Below are 24961 nucleotides of genomic sequence, written 5' to 3' on the forward strand. Positions count from 1 at the left end.
AGATTAGAAACAGCTAACTCTCTGCTTCCATTTCAACCTGATGGTAAGTTTATTGTTGTTTTAACCACCCACCCCACCCTCCACTGAAAAAAACATACTCTCTCATCATACAAAGGAGTATAGAACCAGAGCATTTGTCATTACAGGTTATCTAGTTTCCTTTCCATTTAGAAGATCACCCTATCATGGAAGCCCCTCCTCCACCCCCACCAATCTTTACTTTCTTCATTATTACTTCTCTAGCCTCCCTTTAATTACTTGAGGTTTCCCAGGGCCGCATTTTCTAAATGGAGACATCCTCGATGCAATAAAGCATCTCCAGCAATTCTGAGTCAACAGAGAAATGTATTTATTTTTATAGAGTCTGTTTTCTTTATCTATGTGTTTCGAAGAGTGAAGGTGTTTTCTATTTTTCTTCTATAATTTGAAAGAAGAAAGATCACATTTTTCTCCATGATGAAGAAACATTTTACAGGGCTAGTAGGACACTGCTGCTCTTAAAACTATATAGGGCGTTGTAAAGTATTTGAAACAACAGTGGGTGAAAAATTATAAGATGCTTGAAGATATGGTGCATATCTACATAATTTTGTCAGAAGTCTAATAAGAGGACAAATACCAGTAGACACAACTGGATGCAGAGTGATAGGTAGGAAGCAAACTGTCTCGGCATAGGAGATTACTGGTGTTCTGGGTGAATAGTGTCCCCTCAAAATCCACGTCCTTTCCGGAACCTCAGAACGTGACCTTATTTGGAAATAAGGTCTTTGCAGACGTAATTAAGATGTCAGTTAAGATGAAGTCATGTTGGAGTAGGGTTGGCCTTTAATACAATATGACCCGTGTCCTTATAAGAAGGGAAGAGACAGAGAAACAGACACACAGGGAGAACACTATGTGATGAAGGAGGCAGAGATTGAAGTGACGCATCTATGAGCCAAGGAATGACAGGGATTGCCAGCAAAACCAGAAGCTAAGAGAAAGGAATTCACTAGGTTCTCCCCAGAGCCTTCAGAGAGAACATGGCCATTTCAACAACTTAAATTCAGATTTCTGGCCTGCAGAACTATGAGAGAATAAATGTCTGTTATTTCAAGCTATCTAGTTTGTGGTACTTTGTTAGGGCAGCCCTAGGAAACTAATACAGCAGGGAACAATGAGTTCTACTTTATAATCAAGAACTGGGTTCAAATCTACTTTAAACCACTTACTACCCATTTGTCTTGATTTTTCTCATCCATGAAATGATTATTGTCAAGATTTAGGAAATGTGCCTTTCCTAAAAGAGTTGCATAACTATTACAGGAAAATGAGAAATCATTTAGAAAAACCTAAGAATAATTCTTAAGTAACCTAAAACATCTTATCTTCTACTGATTAACATTCCTAATTGAAATATACTGAGTCTGATGGTCTATTATATAAATACACAGTAAATGACAAGAGATGCTGCTATGTGTTCAAAAGCTGAGAAAACTCCAGGTTAGGGATTAATTCCAACTGGATTCTTTTTGTTGAATTGAAAGAAAATAGATCTTCAGGGAGTGATGCAGATTCCAAAGAAAAGAAATATTATCCTAGGGCGTCTTTTTATCTTGACTTGATAAACATAAAATGACAGCAACTAGTAAGGTGCTAAACAAAATAAAGGATGAAATTCATAAGGAATTCAAGGGGAATAGGCAACCACAAGTTCTCCTTGTTTATATTATCACTGCTAAACCACAATAGCTCTCACCTCATCCTTGAATAGAGATTCTCCTTCTTGTTTCACATCTCTGGACTGGAACAGCAAGTATTACTCTGGAACGTTTTCAGGACAGGTGAATTATCTTGAATGCAAATTATCTAAAGGTGGAGATGTTTATCTGTCTTCATCAACTTCATCATTTATATCATCTTTAGTGATGTATTCCTTGTGCCTAGAAGAGTTTCTGTTATAAAGTAGACACTCAAAAAAATATGTCCCATGAATAGAGAAAGAAATATGTTAAATGAATAGATGAATAAATAAAAGTTGTCATCAACTGAATTTATATGGTATCTCCTTTTACTACCACCAATGAACTGTGCTTCCACTCTTGTTCTCAAACCCTCATTTGAGAGGAAAGAGAGAGAGTATATTAGTGAATTGTCTAACAAGTTCTGTGTGGCTGTAATGAGTGGTGGAAGGATGACAACTGGACTAAAATTTTGGAGACATGATTCTAAATCATGACTGTGCCACTAAATACTTGTATATTTTTGAGATTGTGTATATTAATTCCTTAGACCATGTCTTGTCATTAGAGAGATGAAATAGATGATCTCTTAAGTCCTTTCCAACTCTGCCATTTTATGATCATATAGGGCTGTATTTGTAGAAGAGGATCAGGATGGCACAGAGAGGGAGAGTCTCCAGAGAGAATGAGCAAGGAGTTAAAAGGGAGCTAGGAGTTGGGACAGACAGGTAGAAGCAGAAATGTCATTGCAATTAGACACAGAAGACTTCTTACTACCGATGTTTTTTTATGAGCTTGAGTAAGTCTGCCCTTCATTCAGTCACTGTTTATTAAGAATCTACTGTGAGCTGCCCTGGATTTGGATTGGAAGGACAGACATGAATACAATAATATCACTAGCTCTCCAGGAGTTTACAATCTAGGGAAATATTGGGATAACGATGCATACCTGGAAGTTTAAAGTAGTATAAACTGTATTTGAAATTCTCTCAGCTCTAAGAACTGTGGTTCTAAGACAATTTCATTTGACTTGAAGACAGCATCAAGTAGACAGAAGCAATTTCTTGAACCACTCATGAATAATCATGAGAAATATTCAGTAGTGTGCTGGTGAACTAGCTCTCAAAAAAAAAAGAAAAAAGCCCTGATTTGTAGCATTTGCCTATTTCCTTGGTGTAAGTACTCCCAGCATGGTTGACTTCAGGTTTCCAGAGTGACATCACTGAAGGTGGAATTGGGAAGAGATGCACACAGTCGGCTCTGGTGAACTGGTACAACAGGCTGCAGCACACATACAGACAGAGGACTGAGCCTCAGGGTTAACGGCACCGCCTCTCTCCCAGCTGGGCAGTGGAGGAAAACTAAGGCTGTGCTTCAAGACAAAGAATGAGCACATTACTCAGCATTATGGATCAAGAATATTGCTAATGAAAACTTTATAATGAGTTTCCTTTATGAGGATATTTATACCTTTTGTATGATGAAAAAGAAGCTTCAGAAACCTTTTGGTTATGAATAACAATAAGGAGTTGTCATTAATTTTTCAGTGCCTTTGTATCTTTTTCTAAATATCCACTTTGAAACCAGTTTTTTTCCTTCTCCATTTTCTTACTCTAAACACATCTCAGGCAGCAAATTCTATATATTCTGCCTTATTTTTTCCCTTCTCAGTTCTATTTTACTGCTCAAACTCTAATTCAAGGCCTTCTTATTACTCATCAGAATCTCTGATATAAATACTAAAGTAATCTTTTAGTCCCTATTATAGGGTGAGTTCCAGAAAAGTAGACTTTGCGTCTTTCTTATTCACTATAATAACAAAAAAAAGTTTTTATTGCAAGCAACGGATTCTGACTTGGGCTAACTTAAGCAGAAAATATGTTTATTGAAATGATATTGGATAGCTCCAAAAATCAAGTGTAAAACTGAGAATCTAAGACAAAAAAAAAATTAGTGGGAAGCAAGTAAGATTGACTAAATTGGAGCCTAAAACTGGCTAATTCCACTGGCTTTGAATACTTACTTCGGAAGCTGGGCTATCTACTCCCCAGCCTTCACTATGAGTAATTTCTAATTGTCCCTGTGTCACTCTCTCAAAATTAAAAGGGCCAGTTGGAAGCATACCATTGACCAAACCCAAGTCATATGTTCGTACTTCAAAGTCTGATTAGTTACTCTTTTATATCTAATTTCCACATCATCCATCTCTGAGCGATGACCGTCCCCTTCTTTTTTAAAAATCATAATCAAACTTAATACTCTGCAACATATGGACCAAATTATAAAGCTGAGTAGCAACAATGAATTCCCTATCTCTACTCTAATGGTGAGAGAGCAAATAAAAGGGAAACTAATCAAAATACACAAACTCATACAGGTTATAAAGAAGAGGAAAAATACTAATAGGCTCTTAATTGCCTACTACATAAGTCTCTTACCCTTTAGGACAACTCATGTCTTATCTGCCTGTGAAATGATCCCTTAAAATAGGACCTCTTGCCTTTCTCAAGTCATGCCCACATTCTCATTTCCATCATTCTAGTCCTAAGGCTTCTCTGTCTGGGAACGCCCTGCCTCTTATCTCCTCTTGTGTAAATCCTTCTCCACTTTCAAGGGCAGAAAAAAAGACGCCCTGCCTCTTCAAGAATTTATCCTTAATGCTCTCCACAGGAAGCCAACCTCTGTGCCGGATTCTCTTAGCCTTAAGTTTGCTGTTCTCCTGTAACATATCTTCCATGGTATTTTGTGATATGTAGAGCTTGATTTCTGTCATTTTTAGTTCCCCTACGTTGAAAAGTCCCCACTGTCATTACTGTGTTTTGTAAAAAATTTTAGTGAAAATGAGTGATCTTTAACTTTTAGATTGATTGAGAAAAAATATAAAATAAATTTCAAGTCAGTATATGATACAGAGTAGATATCCACTTTATATCAGAAGTGACATTATAGCAATTGTAGATAAATTATTTAAAACATGGTTTTAATGCATCAGTCATTTTTATAATTTTCAGTTAGCGATCCATGGGCCTCATATTAAAATGAATAGCGATGAATGTCCAAAAGGCTAAAGAAAATGATTACCAGTCAATCCTGATTTACTTATTGGCTTGTGGAAGATTATTAGGTTTTAAATCTATTATTGCGGGTCATGAAGTCCTCACAGTTTGTCAAAGGATGGGATAATTCCTCTTTACTCCTGGAAGGGATATTAGATTTGAAAGAAAAAACACAAGAACCAGAAAATGGCATTAAAAGCTAATACCAAGCAGGCTTATGATAGCAAGACCTGGATTCCCTCTTGATTACATGTGGAGAAGCTTGACTGTTACACTGTGAGGTGGTTCTTACTTGATTTCCTGCTGGTCATCAGACTGGGTGGAATTTTGTTGAATTAGAGGGGATAAATCCAAACGACAACCGTGGAAAAATCAGTCCCAGTATGAATCATACTAAGTTAGGCTAGATTTGACAAGTGCCTCATACTGGATCTGAAGATAAACCACAAATCATTGTCCCAACACTCTGTCTGAAAAGTGAATGCTATTACGCGAACAATGATATTTATCATATAAACATATATATTTATATAGAGAGAGTATATAAAATATACGTCATATATACTTTAACATATATGGAATATAATGTATATATAAAATAAAACATGATATGGTGACTTAGTAATTTCCCTACCGTATGTAAACAATAATCAATTCCTAAATTCCTAGTCAGTTTTGGAAATTATCATCACCTTTGCTGATTCTTTTCTTTTTCCTCAGAAGTACTCAGCAGGCCAAATGTTTTACCAGGCCAGGCGTGTCTGAGAGATTCTGGGAGCTTTTCATAGCCAAGGTCAATCTGGCCTTGTTTTGTTCTCTTGGGTTATTAGAGTCTACTTTTATTATGGGTTTCCTGATTCCTTGGAACGTATGTTCTTATCTGGGAAACATCCAGACTTTATGGAAACAACCTTGTTTGTTTGTTGCCTGAGAAATAGAGTAAGAAAGTGATGCTGCTTCACAAAAAAATCTGTTTTAAGAAAATAATTTTTTAATTGAAAAACAAGTGACTTCAACAGAATGACCAGAGTTTCTGATAGCATCTTATTGACATGTGAGAACATTTTACCCGGAAAAGACTGGTTACTCTTTGTGGAAATAGTTGAAGTGGGAAAATAGAAAACAAGTTTCTTGGCTTAACAAAGAGTAAATGGGTTTATGTGTATGAGTTATCATTTTTGCGAATATAAACTTGCTCAAAATAGAAAACATGAGGTTAGAGAGATAAGCAGGTTTTGCTATAAAGGAGTCCAAAGGAATGATCCCTGGCTGGGTGGTCCCTGCTGGATGGAGCATATGACTGATCAATTAGGAGGTCAGTCCAAGTTCCAAAACATCCAGACCCTGCCCTTTGCGCTTTCTGCTCTGTCTGATTATAATGTAATGAATGTAATGTTAGGCATGCCTCCTGTAGGATTCCATATGGGTCAAGACAACCCAAACACTAAAATAACCACTTTTAATTCTTTTATTAGAAAGGCAGAAATTAGTCTTAAAAACTATGTGGTTTTAAAAATGATAATAATAATGCATTCATATGCAACACTCCAACCTTTAGTTAAAGCTACTTATTCATATTCTTCAAAAGTAATATTGATTCCATTAAGCATAGCTATATTTGTCCTTTGTGCCAGGGACAGTGGCAACAGTGTCTTTAGCGCCAATACTCTGTTAACTGGAAGTTATGGTATTGCAGCCGCTTTCTCTGTTTTGTTGGATAATAGAGGTAGTCGAGACATTACAGCTGGGAGGTCTCTGAAAGACAACCATAGACTTATATTTGACTCCTAAGTGGCCTTCCCTACTGCCCGCCTCAGTAAATCATCTATCTCTCCTTTGACTTTCCTGAGATGTGTTGAACAATACTCCCTCACAGACAGATTGCCTAAAACTCTTTTGATTTCCTTTAAATGTATATATTTGTGGTGTGTGATGGAGAGATTGCTTCACACTCTTTATTCTCAAGCCTTCTACACTAAGACAAAGATCTAATAATTGATTGGTGCCAAAATACCCACTCACAATTTCTGTAAGTAAAAGCCTTCCCACCCACAGTATTGACAATGACATTTTTTTTCCTGGCCCCATCCCAACCAGCAAAGAGTATAACACTGTCATATTTGAAATATTCATTATTTCCTCTGCAGTTTTAGGTTTTTGGGGAGGGGAGAACATCAGGTGTCACATCATGGATTACCAATAGGACAGTAGCACTTAATCCTGTAAGGACAGTGGGCTTAATCCTGTAGCCTTACAGGAAAACCACTTTTGAGCAGGATTCTTCTTTTGGGAAATGTATACTGGAAGCAATGTGAAGCACAAATTAAAAGAGGAATGTATTTAATAATATTGTCCCTAAAGTTAGAAATCCAGAGTTCAGCAATTAGAGAATTCTTTAACTATTAAATAAAGTTGCAGTTAATATGGGATAGAGCTATCAGTGAACAATAGCATTAAATTAGGCCAAGTACGTAACCTGGTCCAACATTGCATATAATAGAGGCCACACCAGCACAGATATGTCAGACGAGGAACCATATAGCACCATCTGGAAATGATAAAATAGAAATGAATCTGTAATCCACTGGGGTCTCTCTGGGTTCCAGGCCTCATGACAAGAAAGAAATGACCAGCAACCACTCTAACATTTCATATTTTTTATATATGTTTCCACATTCACATAAGTTTTAGATTATTTTGAGTTATGCGAAGGCAGAAAATTCTTCATTTATGTAATTTCAGCCATTTGCAGTGGTATCGCTATTTTTATTTAGGAAGGAGTTCACTATCATCGTAGCAAATATTGATGCTGAGTAAAAGTGATAACTCTTTGAGGGCCTCTTACTACGTGCTGTTTTTTCAGCTCCTAATTTTCCCTGATCCGGTAAATATATTCTTGATTTTCTTTGAAGTCTGCAGTCTCTGTACATGCTGGGAGAGACAGAACTCTGATATTAGGGCGCTTGCCCCTCCACCACAATCTCGTGTTTTCTCCCACTTACACCGCCCAATGTCCACTGCTCAGCCTCTCTCCTCCAATCTTTCTATTACTAGTGAACAGCTTCATGGTTCCAAATAAGCTGCCTGTGTGTGTGTGTGTGTGTGTGTGCGTGCATACACACAATATTGGCACAAATGCACATATATGCATATATGAGTGCCTGCATAAATTCTTACTTTCCGTCAGCTCTCTCCTGTATTTATTTTAGCTTTAGCCTTGACTAGCTGCAGGTATTCACTTTGAAAATAATTATCACTTTCTATTTGGCATCTGTTCTCTGCTACTTATCAGCTTCCGCATTGGATCCAACTTCTGGAAACTTTTAGATTTCCTCTACTTTTATCCCTTCTGTCAGAATTTTGACTTTTTTCCTTTGCAGAGCCCTTCTGACAAGTCAAACAAGCCTTCCTGACTCATCATCTAGTCCACATGCTCCCCACACTTCTCTATGTGTACCAGACTTTTCTATTGCCGTTTGTCCAAACAAGGTCATATTCCATCTTTCCAGGAATATTTAAGCTACTAGATGTTGAAATTTAATAAGAAGATCAAAATGATTCTCTTATGACTCCACATTAGAAATGACTTTATTTATTTATTTATTTTTTTGGTGAAGAAGATTAGCTCTGAACTAACATCTGTCGCCAATCCTCCCCTTTTCGCTGAGGAAGATTGGCGCTGAGCTAACATCTACTCCCATCTGCCTCTGTTTTATGTGGGACCCTGCCGCAGCATGGCTTGATAAGAGGTGCATAGGTCCATGCCGAGGATCCAAACCTGTGAACCCTGGGCCGCCAAAGCAGAGGGCACGAACTTAACCACTTTGCCAACAGGCCAGCCCCAGAAATGACTATTTTTTAAATTAAAAAAGAAATAACTGTTTTTATACTTTATGAAGGGACTTAAGAAAATACAAACATAAAATAATAATTCAACAAACCTCAAACCTGGAGTTCTTAGGAATTAAAGTTAAAAAAATGATCATCTTCTCCTCTCAATAGCTTTTTGTGATATTTTTGAATGTTGTTGATGAAATACCTGCCAGAGACAAACAATTGCTTATTTATAATTGATGTATTATATTTTACAATGAGCACTTTACCATTTATGTCATTGAGTATGACAATATTTGGCAAGAGCTTAATTCCTGCTCTTCAAAACTAAAGTCCCTTGTACATATTTTTTTCCTTTCAAAACAGGCAATCAATTTTGCTTTCACTAAACATATTAATCATAAAGATAAAAATCCATCAGATTATCCTTAGACACCTCAGGCTTTTATTGAACTTATATGAAATTCATGAGAACGTTTTATTGTATATCACTGTAAATTATCAGTATGAAGTAATTTTTCTTGCTATAAGAAAGATATTTCAGCTGCTTCCCAGGCTAAGTGAACAATGGAACTCAACATCCTGTAGGAGGACAAAGAAACACCCATAATGTCAGGAATTGTGACTGTCTACATAGCACAAAATGAAGTAGAATGTGGTAATCAGAAGAACGTCTTGGTTACCGGAAAGGTGAAAGTTAGTTAACAATTCCTAAACCCTTTATCCCAGGTGGAGTTTTTTCTGAAACATTTTCCTTTTCCCTTCCTTAAGATTTATTATAAAACCAAAAGGGCAGATTTATTCTTACACTTTTATATATAGCATTGTTTGCAAAAATCCTTTACATAAAATTCCACCAAACTTCTGAAACAATTGGTAAAAACCTACAGCATCCATATGAATGAATGATAACTTTAGTTACTAAATTATAGATTTATATTCAACTACATCAGAGAGTTATTTTTTAAAGAGCTTTTCAGTTTCTATTTTTCTGGTCTGCTCTATTACTTTTGTGGTTTATCAAATCAATGGAAATAGTCAATTAATTGATGCATTCTTTATTTTATTCATTTTGGTTATATTCATTTTGGTTATTTAACATCATACTAATTATCAGGGAAAGTAAAAGTACTATTTAAACCATTGATTAATTATTCATCAATTAAGGAAATATTTATTGAACACATACCTTGTGCCATTAACTCTGCTGGACATTCAGATGTCACTGTAGTCTCAAAGGGAAGTTAGAACTTCTCCAGCTCTGACTTGGAATGTTCAAACTCAATGTGAGATCACAGCTCTGCCAAAAAAGTGGGTAAAGACCTGGTGAGATGCTGTTGCCGTGATGCAACTGTAAATTCTTGATGGCACCATCATAGCTTTGATTGTGGGATTTTCTGTTGGTTTCAGAATCACTTTTCTCAAAACTAACTTGCATACAAATCTCCTATACTCTAAAGCAACATTTATTAACCAATATTCTGTTGAAACACATGAGCACTAATGCTCCCCTGCTTGTCACGCAACTTGTGCAATATAGACAAGAGAGCAGTGACTGATGTACAATTTCCGGATGATAGCTATAAATCCTCACCCTTTTTATCCACTGGAAGAAGCACATTTAGTGAGATACAAGTGAGTCAGCCTAACTTTATTGTTGATACAGGCTTGTATCAGCTCCAGCATACAAAGAGTAAGTCAATTGCAAACTACAACATGAGATACACTGTATTGTTGATTCTAACGCACTTGAGACTTGTGATCCATTTGAGAAACATTCCCCTAAAGCTACTATATAATATATTAGTGTGTGCGTGTGTGTGTGTGTGTGTGTAAATGTACTAAGATTTCATAGAAATATCTTTCTTCTTTCTGCCCCTAGCATCAGGTCTACACGATACCCCTAATCAGATATAGCCTAAGAAATATCGACTTAACAACAACAACAAAACATCTTTAAGTTATATAATAAAAATATTTATATATATAACTTATTGTCAAAATGAATCTGCATTTTCTTGGTGTCTTTCTTTCCTCCTTCTCTCTCTCCTTCTGTTACAGTCACCAACATTTCTGAGTGTCCCTCTGTCTCTCTTTCTTACTTTCATCCTTTCTGTTCTAGCTGTACTCTTTGGGGTATATGAAAATGAGACTATCAACACTGACTGTGCTATTTCAGTTTGCTGCCCTGATGTAGGTTTTAATTTCGCCCCGATCATGCTCTGCCACGGAGTAACTCCCTCATGTAAATGAACAATACGTATTTCCAAGGAAGTTAACTAGGGTTAGGACTGATCTGGCACCATTTTCCTTGTGCATTCACTGCCCTTGCACCTCAATGCCATTGGTTTTACACAACCTGACTAAGCAGCTCACTGGGCACGGTAAGAAATGGACTTGACCAATGTATACTCCATTTATTAAAGCATTGTGTATTTTAAATGTTGTATTTTAAAAGGGATTTGGAGAAACTAGAACATAGAAATTTCAAAAGAAAAGCATCAAATATGAGTGACAGGCTAGAATATAAGTTCTCAGGGATATTGGTACTGAGATTTACAAATGCACACGCGCACACACACACACACACACACACACACATATATATACACATGTACGTACATATATATATATACTTTATTTTTAGAGCAGTATTAAGTTCGCAGCAAAATTAAGTGGAAATTACAGAGAGTTCCTGTATATCCATCTCCCTCATTCCTGTATACCCATCTCCCTCCACACCCATAGCCTCCCCCATGATCAACATTTCAGCACCAGGATGGTATATTGGATACAATCAATGAACCAACATTGACACATCACCATCACCCAAAGTCCCTGGTTTACATTAGGGTTCACTCTTGGTATTACAAGTTTTTTGAGTTTTGACAAATGTATAACACATGTCTTAATCTGTTCAGGCTGCTATAACAGAAAATCATAGACTGGGTGGCTTACAAACAACAAACATTTATTTCTCACATTTTTAGAGGCTAGGAAGACCAGGATCAAGCTGCTAGTAGATTCAGTGTCTGGGGAAAAGCTGCTTCCTCATAGATGATGCCTTCTCGCTGTGTCCTCACAGGAGGAAGGAGCAAGGGAGCTTTCTCCAGCCACTTTTATAAGGGCGCTAATCTCATTCATGAGGGCTCCACCCTCATGACCTAATCACCTCCCAAAGCCCCACCTCCAAATACCATCACATCGGTTAGGTTTCAAAATGCGAAATTTGGGGGTCACAAACATTCAGTCTATGGCGTGGCATGTATCCACCATTACAGCGTCGGACAGATAGTTTCACTGCTCTAAACATCCCCTGTGCTCCACCTATCCATCTCTTTCTTCCCCCAGTCCCTGGAAGCCACTGATCTTTTTACTGTATCTACAGTTTTGCCTTTTCCAGAATATCATGTAGTTGGAATCAGACAATATGTAGCCTTTTCAGATTGACTTTTTTCTCTTAGTAATATGCATTTAAGGTGGTGTTAAGATTTTTCAGGTTATAAAAAACAACAATTAATATTGTTCATTTTTTACAGGATTATATGGCAAGAACATTGTCTGTAATAAGTAACTCCACGGATGACACTAGATCAATACATTGATATTAAATTTTTACGAAAACCTTCTTAACTTCTCAAAGAGTGTACGCAGCAGAATGCATTCAATTCAGAATATAAACATAGTGCATTTTCCAGAAGTATTCATTTTATTTGAATACCTAGAGGAAGCCTTTTATATTAAAAAGCTTGGATGTATTAGAATACAGAATTTTCATTAGATAAAACAAGAGACTTAAATGTTGAGCTTATGGAGAACTGCTTCTGGCTAAGAGCTGACTTAGACTCTCCTTTGGGGTACAAGCTCATGTTCCTCTTACATTAGAAATATTTCAGTGGAAAATTTGAGAAGTGATTCAGGGGGGACTTAATTCAAAACAAGATACATTCTGATGGTTGGATAGTATCTTAGGTTGGGTTCCCAGGGAAGTGGACTCTGAGGCATAGATTCCCATGTGGAGGTTTACTGGAAATTCTCCCAAGAACACACTCTGTGAAGTGAGGGAAGCAGGATTGGGCAGACAGAGAGTTGAGCTGTGATGCAGGTGCAATAGGGGGCCTCAGCTGATGCCATGGGGAGCTCTGGAGCCCCACTGACCCTTTCACAGATGTCCCAAATTGAGGCACAGGGGCTGGGCCATCTTGTCCCCAGTTCAGCAGTCAATGCATGGAGCTGTTCCTGGAGAGTGTGTAACTTTAGAGGAAAATTCCTGGAGCTAGACAGCGGGAAGCTGTCATCTGGTAGCTCCTGGCAACTGGGGGCACGAATGCCTTCATCTTGATAGAAAAATTGGGGCAGTACGGACAGAATTCATTATAGGTGGTACAAGCTCACCAGCTTTCTTGTAAAGAATGGCCTAGGACAAGTGAGTTCTGAATACCTTTTGATGTAAACGATTCTGGAATTTAATGGCATTGCCACCTCCAAATAAAACAGAGAATTTTATTTTTGCATATCTAATATAAGAAAACACAACGTATTTTGAATAAAGTCAGAAACATAAGGAATTTGTGCTTGTCTTGGAATAGAGAAAATTATTTCCTTCATGATTTCTCAGAAAAGGTTAGTAACTTAGCTAAGTAGTAGGTGTATTACTAAAGTTGGGTCTAGATTTTCATCACACGCAGAAAGTTTATTCAACCTTGGCAACTTTTGGTGAGTTCATAAAGATAAAAGTTTAGTGCATAAAATATTTTAGAAAAAAATAAAATTAAGGTTGTCTGCCCTTCCTTAAATGTGAGATTAATGTGATGAAAAGAATGAAGAGAAACTATTTATTTGACCAGGGTTAGTCAAAAAAAAAAAAGAATATATATATATATATAAATTTAAATCCAATTTACTTTCTAAGTTTGAAGTTAGAATGTTTACACTGCAGTTGTATGTGCTGCTGTGATCTTAGGGACTTAGACAAAAACATGGCCCTAACGTCTCAGTGTTTACCCCTCTCACAGTTAAATATGCTGGTTTCCACGAACAAAAACTCCCTAAGTACCACCATGTAGATCTCAGATACGTGGCTTTGATCATAGAGTTTGAGTCTAAATATATTCTAGATGTATCAGTCTCATACAATCCATAAATAAAAGTAGTTTAAAAATGTAAAGAACGCAAAATAAACTATTCCTCAACTGGTCTCCACTATTTTTTTCCCCTTAATATACAGATAAGCCCATCAACAACTGTCACAGAGACAATATGGAGAATAAGAACAGTTCCACTCATGTGCCAGCAAATTAGTACAGTCTTGTGTATTTACATATATTCTCTGACCTCTAGAAACAGCAGTTAGTCAGCCCTCTTTGCTCATGCTTTAAGTTTTGACTTAAAGTTGACTTAAACCATTGCTGCGGAATAGTTTCAGGTGTTAAAAGTTTGGCGTCATATCTTTGGACACTCAAAATTTATGGACCTCAGTGTCTTCATCTGTAAAATGAGTTGGTTGGGTTTGAACCACATTATCTTCAAGATTCCTGTGAGTGCAATATCCTGGCTTAAACTGTGATTTCATCTGCACTTTAGATATGGCAGCACGTGGCCTTTGAGTTGTAATCAAGACCCGAGGGCAAAGGGGAGGGCAGCAAAACCATAGCAGACCTCCGCTTCCGTGACTCAACCTTGACCAGCGTCTCAGGAGCCAAATTCTCCAAGTGGAGGCCACTAAGAGACAGTTAATAAACTGTATAGTGATATAATAGCAATTCCCTTGAATTCTAAAATTGTGAGTGCAGCTTTCTGAAGTACCTAACTTACTGTGTTTTAGTATCTTTACTCTCAAGGAAAATTGGATTTAGTGGTCAAATTTAAGACACATGAATCAAAATTTCTTCTTTAATTTGAAAGTGTCATTTTTCATGACAATGATGCCCTTTTAAGAATATTGTTTCTGAGGTTAATACAATAAAGCATATTCTCCAATCACGTTTGTATGTTTTATAGAGTTTATATTATTCCTAATTGGAAATTAATGAACTTAAATTACTAAAATATTTCATGTTTATCCAAGAATAAATGTATCATATAAGGTTTCAACACTGGACAGAGAGATAACTCTCCAAATGCCAAAATGACTTAACTTGCTCTCTTTTTAGGTCCTGTCACAGCACAGCTGTCACCTTGTGAAGCTGATCAATTTTCTTGTGTCTACACACTCCAGTGTGTCCCTCTCTCAGGGAAGTGTAATGGACAGGAAGATTGCATAGACGGATCTGATGAAATAGATTGTTCTCTCAGCCCCCCTCCTCAGCTCTGCAGTAAAATGGAGTTCCAGTGCTCTACCAACGAGTGTATCCCATCCCTCCTGCTATGTGATGGAGTGCCCGACTGTCACTTTAATGAAGATGAATCCAGCTGCTGTGAGTTATTTCGCTAACTCAGTGTGCCAGGGAAGAAACGCTGTTTGGAAATGATAGAGAGAACTTGACAGATAAAACAAAGTTCTCTACAGTCTTACCATGATTGTATCATCAATAACATAGTTGTTCGTGTTATGTTACTAAACAAAGCATGTAGCCCTTGCTTAGCATTTCTGGAAACATTCTGTTTGTAGTCACACTAATCTTTATTAAACTTATCTGATTTCCTTTTTTATTTACATCTGGATCCCTCATATAGGGGATGATTTTAAGTAATTGTTAGCATCTTAACAGATATTTGTGGAAATGGATTGAAGATGTGTAATTTTAATTTTTTTCTCCCATAAATGTTTGTGAAGATGGCTCAAGCAAAGGGTTATGGGCAAATATCCATTTTAATGAATAGATGTATTAGGGGTTGGATCTGGACAGCTACCTGGGTAGATGTTACGTTAAGAGTTCATGGAATGGTAAATCCGAGGGGCATGGGTTTGAATCTCATCCTTGTCACTTATTACTTGAGCAATCTTGGGAAAGCTATTTGAGTCAGTCTCATCATCTATGTAAAACCTACCTTACAGGGCTGTGAGAGTTTGAGAGAATACATATAACCTCCCAGCCCTGCATTCTGCACTTTCAATTTTTATTATAATTAGTCTGTCAGATAGGGAAGGAAGAGTGTTAGTTAAGAAGTTAATTACACAGATCTTTAAGGTGAGCACATAACCACGGTGGAGTCAAAGCACCACTCACATATTTTTAATTATTTGTTTGCTTGGTTTGACGTTATAGTATACTATGTATATTATATTTTTGGGTGAGGGCTGCAGTGATGGGGCTCCGTAAGCCATATCTTAATGACCACATTTTTTGGAGCAGTTTGGAATGTAACTGTAAGAAGGAAACATTGAAAAGAATATAAGGCTATTTCAGCGCACTGTTTAGTGTGGGCATCCGGAATTATGATAACTATTGGAAAAGGAGTAAAGATGAATGAAGAAAAAGGAAGATGGCTTTTGTATGTTTAAAAGTTTTAGCCTTAAATCCGTGAACTTCTCTTCCTGGTTTAGGCTTAGAGATTCACTTTCTTGCTCCCTATTATTTCCCACTTGAATATTCTTTCTGTAAAAAGCCAACTTGTCAGGTCCTATAATACTGTCTTAGAGGCAAGGTAAACAAATGGATGTGAATGAAGAAGAGAAAGCCTGCCAAATTACCTATCTCTGTTCCCATCACGGTTCTAATGTAATTTGGCTGATAGAAATCATATTAAGTTCAATGTAGTCATATGATGTTTGACTTCAAATAGCAATGCTATTTAAAGAGAAGCTTGGGAAAGTAGTGTATCCTTATACTTTTAGACATTTGTTGGAAAATTGGTGTTTGATGAGTTAGTAATATGTGAAGTTCTGCTCCTAAAGGGAAATAAGTCCACATTAGGAATAGACTGGTATCATGAGAGAATTGCTTCTATCCATCTCTAAAATATTTAATTGAGTTATGACTCTGTAGAGAAAATTGTGTGAAAAAAAACTATGGACAAAATGCTAGAGCCAAATTAGGATAAAAGCATCCACTGATGACAATTTACCAAACAATTGAAGGCATAATTTTTTCTGGGCTCACCTATTGATTTAGAATGGTATTTTGTAAACTCACATTCATTCACTCATTCACAAACCTTCGTTAAGAACATAATCTTTGCCATACATTGTATTGGGTGTCGATGATACAGATAAATATGACATTGCATCAGCTCAAGTTGTAGATATATTATATATTACTGAAGGAGATTAGTAAGTAATAGTTGGGAATACCATGTGATAAGTTCTGTGACAGAGATAAACACAGCATTATTAAATACCTAGAGTACTCCCTAACTATGGTGCTAGGCAGTCTGAAACTTTAACAAGAGAAGTGATTGCAGAGCCAAATTTGGAAAGACAAGTAGTTATTAGGCAAGTAATGTAGAGATGCTTGGTTCCAGCGAAGAATGTCCCAAGAACAGAGAAAAAGTTGTTTGACCTGAAGCATATTTTGTATAACTAGAGTGGAGTTTGTGGTGAGAAATAAACCTGGAGAGATAAGCAGGGACTAGGTCTTGAAGGTCCTAACCCATCAGGCCAGTGATACACAACTGTTTAAGTAATACATGGAATGGATTAGAGTGAAGAAGAGGGGCTGGTTAGGCGATGTTGCAGTTGAAATATAAAGGGATTGATTAGATGATGATGTGACGTAAAGATTATGAATAGATTTAAGAAACATTCAAGGGAAGAGGAAGAGAAAGTAATCAAGAATACTTTCCAAGTTTCTACTTGGGGCAACAGGATAGCTAATGTGCCATTTCCTGAGCTGGGGAAAATAGGGGGAGAAGGACGTCTTAGGGGAAGATCGTGGCTTCATTTTTAGATGTGTTGTGTTTGTGGTATCTGTGGCATATCCACAGGGAAAGGTTCAGAATGTGTTTAGAAATGGATCTGGAGCTCAGGAGAGAGGTAAAGCAAAGTGTATAAAGATGCATGGCCATCAGTACTTGATGATTGAAGCTGTAGGTGTAGATGAGATAATAGAGAGAGGAAAAAGGTAGGGTGGTAGACAGAATCCTAAGGAACAACTAAAGGACAGTTAAGAAAAACCAAACATTGAAAGACACTGAGATGTGGTCATAGGTGGGTAGCAAAGAGAGAGTGATGGTCTCAAATCAGAGGTAGAGAGCCTTAAGTATCAGAGGGTCTTCACAGGTTGGAATGTCTCTGAGAGATCATGTAAGATTAGGCCTAAAATATATAGCTTGGTAAAAGCAAAAAGTGGTATTGAGTGATCTTGGAGAGAGAACTTCCCGTGTAGTGGGAGGGCAGAATTCTGAAGTCAATCTTTGGTAGAGAAAATGGGAAATGGCCAAGAGAGAAATCAGTTGAAGACGACTCTTTCAAAAAGTTGGCATTTAGAGTGAGATGTAGGACAAAATAAGAGGTTTGTTTGGTTGATTTGGTTTGAGAGGCTGGCACATGTTTAAATGTTGTAGGAATAAGGGGTCTGAGATGCTTACAATTTTAGGCAGGGAAATCAATAGCAATTAACATTTGAAGGCTTTTTATTCCTCCAAATAAAAATGAATGTTCCAGTGACCAGAATGTTTAGACAAACCTTGGATGAGTTCAACATTTAAAAATAATTCATGTTTGATGTTGTCTTCCATTGGAATCATGTTTTTTTAAATAAACTGAAGTGATATTTCTGTTACCAAAAATATTCCTTTTCCCAAAAAAAGTGAAAAAATAAGTATGGTTTAACTATATGGGAAAATAGCAGAAAACTAGGAATATTCTTCTCATTGGCATTCCTCTGATAGAAATCTATTTACCAAGGAGATTTCACAATTTCATCAGATGTTATATTAGTTAATATCCTGGCAAGAAATAGATAACGCATTGATATCATATAATTTGAGAATATTTTAATAAAAGGATTATCTATTAGGGAAATAGTATGAATATGGAAACCACAGGGAACGTAAGAGTGGGGGCTTTTATCACCCATAGACCAAAGGGTGTAAGAGGAGGCAACAGTTGCCTGAACCTGAAACCAAAGACAGCCACTTGATAAAAGGTGCGGCATTTAGTTAAGAGGAGCAGCTGACCTATGGTAATCTCATAGCCTCTTCCCCCCACATTAATCTCCTGCTGCTCATCAGCCAAACCCAACCGTAAGGTAGAAGGCAAAGAAGCATATTGATGTTTCCTTCCAGTTCAGCCTCCCAGGGCCCAGAGCAGGTAGAGAAGGTAGAGACGGATCAGCAGAGGCACATGGAAGCTCTCCATCGATGATGGATACAACTGTGAAAAACAGATAAGGAAGTGGATAGTTTACCTACTAACTTTAATTTGTTCCAGTAGTATTCAGTATGTCCTATGAAGTTCAGTGCCACTTCTGAAGATTTAGAATGGGTCATCTGCTAAGATTTGTAGATCAACCTTTATCATCAACATTTTTACTATTGGCCTTTAAATATGTTAGCTATGATCTCAGTGTCCTATGTGCGTTTCTTTTCTTTTGTTTTGCTGAGGAAGATTCACCCTGAGCTAACATCTGTCGCCATTCTTCCTCTTTTTTTGTGTGTTATGTGAGCTGCTGCCACAGTATGGCCACCAACAGACAAGTGGTGTGGTTCTGTGCCCGGGAACTGAACTCGGACACCAAAGCAGAGTGTGCCAAACTTTAACCACTAGGCCATCAAGGCTGGCCCTTTCCTTTGTGCTTCTCAATGATAGTGTAAAGATCATCCCTCTACATTTGACAGCTCGCCTTATTGCAAAAGCATTCCTCAGTTTATTTACTATTAAAATTGTGTTGATTAAGTCTATTTTACAGAGGTATTGGAGGATTAAATGAATATGGTAAAGTGTATAGTACATACATAATACATTGTTATCCTTTCCCCATTAAATTATTTTTATAGTTTTCTTAAAAATTATCTAAACTGCTAAGATACTGCAATAAGAACAGTAACTGGATTAAGTTCAAGGATAAAGTAAGTATCCATCCTGCTCAATGCCAGATGTGCGTATGCCTTGAAGTGCTTGTAGCCTTCATCCTCATGGCACAAGACCATAGTTACTCTGATGTTAGAAATGTTGATCTGCTGCATACATGAGTTTTCATTTTAAGAGTAAATGGATACATATCCAGTCATACATGTTTTACTTTTGTGTATATTTCTTATGCAGCAACCATAATCTATAAAATGAATTTTGCTTTAGGGAAGTAACTCCAATGAACAATTCATGAATTGTTTATCTTTAATGTATCATCTACCTGAGTGAATGTGCTAAAAGCCACAAAATGCTCTGTGTTACATAGCTTATTTTGGTAAGAAAGAATATTTCTCTAGGATGATGATAGTTGAAATAAGTGTTTTTATAGACATTAAACCATAGCACTTGAAAGAGAATATGGCAAAAGTAGATATTGTCTAGGAAAACATTTTGAAATCTGAGTTTCCTATAAATTTTATATATATATAGTTTATGTGGACTAATTTTGGAATTTTCCTTTGTTGTATATGTATTAGTAATGGAGGAGAAAAAGAAAGTAATGATTCAATTTGTTTTCCTACATTCAGTACAAGTCCTTTGCTCTATGGGTGTCAGTAAATATTAATTGCATTCATAATTTATTTGCCACCTAATTTTAAAAGGAAATTGATAAATATCCATTAACTTTAATGTTATACTACTTAAAATGCCACAGGGACTAAGATTTTAGTTTCAAATTTCATCAAGTAAAAGGCCAATTTTTAACTGTCTAAACTGTTAACTTTCTATAAAAAGGAAAAAGTAAAACTTTTAATAAATTTAAACCATTTATTTTCTTACATATCTTTTATGTGTTTCAATGCTATTTGGGCCAAAGTTGAGGATTTATATCCTTTACAAGTTAGAACTCTCCATGGTAAAGTCAACTTGAAAATAAGCTATCAGTCACACTGGAAAATGTGTGAAGGAATATGGATGGATTTGTATTTCCAAGAGAAGAAGGGTTCACAATAACGCTTTACAAGCAAATGAGTAGAATCTATCATCTTTGTATACAAATTTCAACATATTGTTATTATTATTTAAAACCTTAAAATGATCATCTTATATGATCTCTCAGCCCCTTGCAATGAAAAACAGTGATGACAAAAAATAAGTAACACATACACACACACATATATACATGGATATATAGATGCATGTATATACATACATACTTATTTTTTACAAACATCTCTTCATCTTATGAAAATCGGAATATTATTCTGTTTCCTTGTTCACTTAGTTACAATATGATTTATTTTGTCAATGTATATCCTAAAATTATTTAACCCTTTGGAAAAGCTTAAAAATCCTCTCTTCTCCTAAGCCATTTCTACAATCTGGTTTCAGTCTTGTTTCATAGGTTTATCTGCACTACCTCCTTACACAAATTCCCTAGTCAAAGGCACACGGTTTTACTCACTGTTCCAATATCAACCTTATTGATTCCTCATCTATAGATTTGTTCCCACTCAGCTAAATGGCTTTTCTCTGAAGAAATTAACATTTAAAACATATTTCAAGACTCTACTCTTACTTTCAGCCTTTATAGACCTTTGTACGCTAAAGGAACCTCTTGTTTGTACAGTATTTATCTATACCAATGCTTTTCCAACTAAGTCTGGCCTTATGGCATTTCTTTTCTTGTTATTTTGAACTGTTAACCCCTCCTGTATTGCTCTCTTGATTTTGTTGTTGTATATGTTCTGGTCATTCTTTTTTTAAATTTCTCCCCTGCGCTCTCCAGTTGAAGTGCCAAGCATAGTGTCTTACATATAGCGGCAGCTCAATAATATTTGTTGGTGTGAATTGATGTTCTAGCACCTTAGGAAGGATTGCTGAATGAAGAGCATCACTTTAATTTGTCCAAGCTAGCATGTTTAGTCAATGGAAATACATACTCTTAAAAGCATTATTTGTATGTCCAACGTGAAAATAAAGTTTGATAGGCAGTACTCAAACTAAATTATGTCAACAACCTATGATAACTCAAATAAACAATTCCTTCCAGCCCGTAAATATACTTGAAGAAAAGAAAAATTTGTGGCATAACTGACAAAATCTGTATAAGACCCATACATAGGGATCTTTATTCCCGGGTCTTCTAAATTATCCATTTATCTTGAGGAATTTGAACTTAATTGTCTTTATTCTAGTAGAAGTAACTTCCCAGATCAATCCTTTGTAAATTTTTAGCAACAGGTTTGGATTAAAATGTTCAAATAAGATATTGTATATGACACAATTAAGTAAATCAGAAAAAAGCAGAGCTGTTCTTGTTGAACTTGGGTTAAACAACAGAAAGCCCTGGCTATTCACCGTTGCCTTCGACATATCTCTGCAGAACCCTAGGACTCAAAGGAACAGGGTTAGAGAAACAGGGTAGACCAATATCATTATTATTTAGTGCTTCTGAAATATATCCAGAATTCCTGACAAGATGTGCAGTGGGTTCATGCTTTGACACTTTTCCTCTACTCCAAACACATAGCAATGCTAGATAGAAGAGCTATCACATAAAAAGGCTCAGAGACATGATAAATATCAGCATAGAAAAAAACCAGAGTAGAACCAGAGAATAGAGATCAGACCTGAAACCCAGGCCTGCAGGTTTCCAGGTTCTCAAGCAATCAGGAGACTAGAGACGCATGATGGCATCCAGGAATGAGGGATTCTGGTTCAGCCCTAACTCATAAAAGGGGTCTGAGACATAGCTTACTGCTTTACAGGAAGTTGTAATCCTAAAAAGACTAGAGAACGAGAGGGAGGAACACAAGAATACAGTTTTGGAACTGAGAGAAACATCCAAGGGAGGTTGAGTACATTGCAGAACTAGATTGCTATCCAACTGTCAGTACTCTTGATGGTCATCAGTAAAGGCATTTTTCTGAAACAACCAAAGTCTTATGAGCAAGACTTATGCTTGTCCCTTGAAGTCAGCCCAACAAGAGTCTCTAAAATTAGTAAAATACCTACATCATGCATTAACACAATGCTATAAAGGCACATAGCCATAGTACATTGAGCTGTAGTGACCTACATCATCACCCAGATCTGACAGGTGATCCCATGTTTACCCCTGACTTAAAACCCAGTTGGAAATTGATGAACATTTAAACAAGTTATAATCCCTGTCAGTTCAATTGCACATAGTATCAGGGGACTTAGAGGAACAACAGAAGCACAGAGGTGTGCCTTGAAGTAAAAGTTGACTCCTAATCTAAAATCAATTCTAGTAAGTACAACGTATTTCCTTACATATATAATACTACATACTGCACACCTGGGAAATGATTCTATCAGCAAACTTCTTTTTGAAGAAAGTTTCAATGTAATAAATTGAAACTTCCTTCAAAAACAACTATAGTATATAATTTAAATATGACTAGAAAAATGAGGGGAAATTAACAATAAACTGTCTTATTATTTTATTAGAAGAAATTCACTAAGAAAAAGGACATCCTTGTAACTAGGATCATTATTCTTTTTTTCAGCCAATGAGAGCTGTTCTAATGGAGCTTTGATGTGCCCCTCCTCCAACAGCTGTATCCCAGCTCACTGGCGTTGTGATGGTTTTGCCAATTGCATGGATTTCCAACTTGATGAGTCCAGCTGCTCAGGTACTCCATTTCCATTCAAATATTCTTTGTAATATAAGCCAGTGACTTAACCCGCAGGCAATAAAATATTAAAACTTTAAATTCTAAATAATGGAAAACATGGAATAATTGAATTTATATTACTGATTTGGGGGCAGGAAAAATATTAACATTATCTGCTACATTTATAAAAAGTTTACAAATATATAATATAATGAAACTCCTGCTTATTCTATATAAACTATGTTCATGAGGTAAAGAGAAATCAAACACTTAATTTTAATTTAATGCAATATAACTTAAGATTATTGGTCTCTTCTATGCAAATTGCTTGGTTTCTATAATAAGGAAACCCTACACAATCTAACGTTATTAATTTTTTAAAAATTTTAATTTTTTCCCACTTCTTGATAAGAGCTCCCTATCTGCATGATCTAGTCATGTTTAAAAGTCAATTTATTAAACTTTGATTGATTTTTAAACATTTTTCTTTCTTCTTACCCTGGAACATTTATGAGAGCTGATAATGTCTATTTGTGATTATACTTTTATCAAAACTACTTTAAAATTCCCTAATTTATTATAGTCCATTGTTAACATCTCTCCTGAGTAAATGAATTTTTATTTCATGCAGGAGACGTATAAAATAATAGTTAAGGGCAATATAAATTTGTCACAACTGAAAGATAACATAAATTGGTGATAAAAGATATTTAATCTTAAATTTTATAAATAAATTGGATATATTTCATATCAAAACTAGGTAAGAATATATCCTTTGTATCTTTCAAGAGAGAAGAGCATTATGAGATGTGACAAAACCATGATAATTATAATCAAATTGTAGTTATTTAAAATATCTTATTTTTTATGCTGCTGAAAATGAATACTCACACAGCATTGATTTTCATGAATACAAAAGGAAATCAAGAAGTGAGCAAATCTGGTCACATAAAATACGCAAAGATTAATGCTCTTTGGCATTATTTCTCTACTAGGCATGCTTATACATCAGATTAGATACCCAAAAGCAAGAGTAAGAAAGATATTAATGAAATAATTCTGGTCTTTGAAACTATTAAGACACAGCATTTATGTCCAGTACCCAAATTTATTTACATAAAGGTGAGATTTTCTTCAGAATAGTTCTATCTGAGAACAAATACATTATAACATGTTATGATTTATTGTCTGCTTTGACGTATTCTACCTTTAAAAATATGGTCAGGAAAACAGAAGACCTGCCATTCATACTGAGTGATAGACAACCTGTCGGTAATAACATAGAACACATTTTTGTTGTCCTGTCTATTTTGGTCACTCACCAATTCATTTACAGTTCATTTACAAAGTATAGGTCATACTACCACAGCTATTGGGTTAAAGCAAAATAAAGAACTAGCAAAACCGTTTTCAGAAATAAAATCCGTGTTATACTATGTGTTCTCTATTTATATTTTATGTGCTTTTTAGTTTGCCAATCAAATAGGATAAAGTCAATGCTTCTGTTTTTAAGAATGCCTTTAAGCCTAATCCATGCTAAGATGTGTCAATGCACATTATGCCTTCCTCTTTCTTTCCAAACGTCATATTCCTTTAAGGTCAGCATTTCACAGACTTTTATGAGCTCAATCCTTACAGCATCCAGGAATTCTCCCAGTGGTCACACAACAGATGGTGAGCATCTGGTCTCCCCTCACCTAGAAGTTTAACTCATCAACAAGAACATGAAGCCCAGGCAGAGCAGAAGTGTAG

At 36.1% G+C, this 24961-nt stretch overlaps 1 protein-coding gene across 8 annotated transcripts in view; it reads left to right on the forward strand.

The window, feature by feature from the left end:
* MALRD1 (MAM and LDL receptor class A domain containing 1) overlaps window positions 1-24961 on the forward strand; it is an 847485-nt gene that overhangs the window by 712166 nt on the left and 110358 nt on the right. For all 8 annotated transcript variants that reach the window (XM_058532519.1, XM_058532517.1, XM_058532520.1 and 5 more), the window contains 2 exons: window positions 14764-15027; window positions 23102-23227. In XM_058532519.1, coding sequence (XP_058388502.1) covers window positions 14764-15027; window positions 23102-23227 — 390 coding nt within the window. The remainder of the gene's footprint in view (window positions 1-14763; window positions 15028-23101; window positions 23228-24961) is intronic.

This window comes from Diceros bicornis, chromosome 36 (assembly GCF_020826845.1).
Source record: "Diceros bicornis minor isolate mBicDic1 chromosome 36, mDicBic1.mat.cur, whole genome shotgun sequence".
Classification (NCBI taxonomy): domain Eukaryota; kingdom Metazoa; phylum Chordata; class Mammalia; order Perissodactyla; family Rhinocerotidae; genus Diceros; species Diceros bicornis.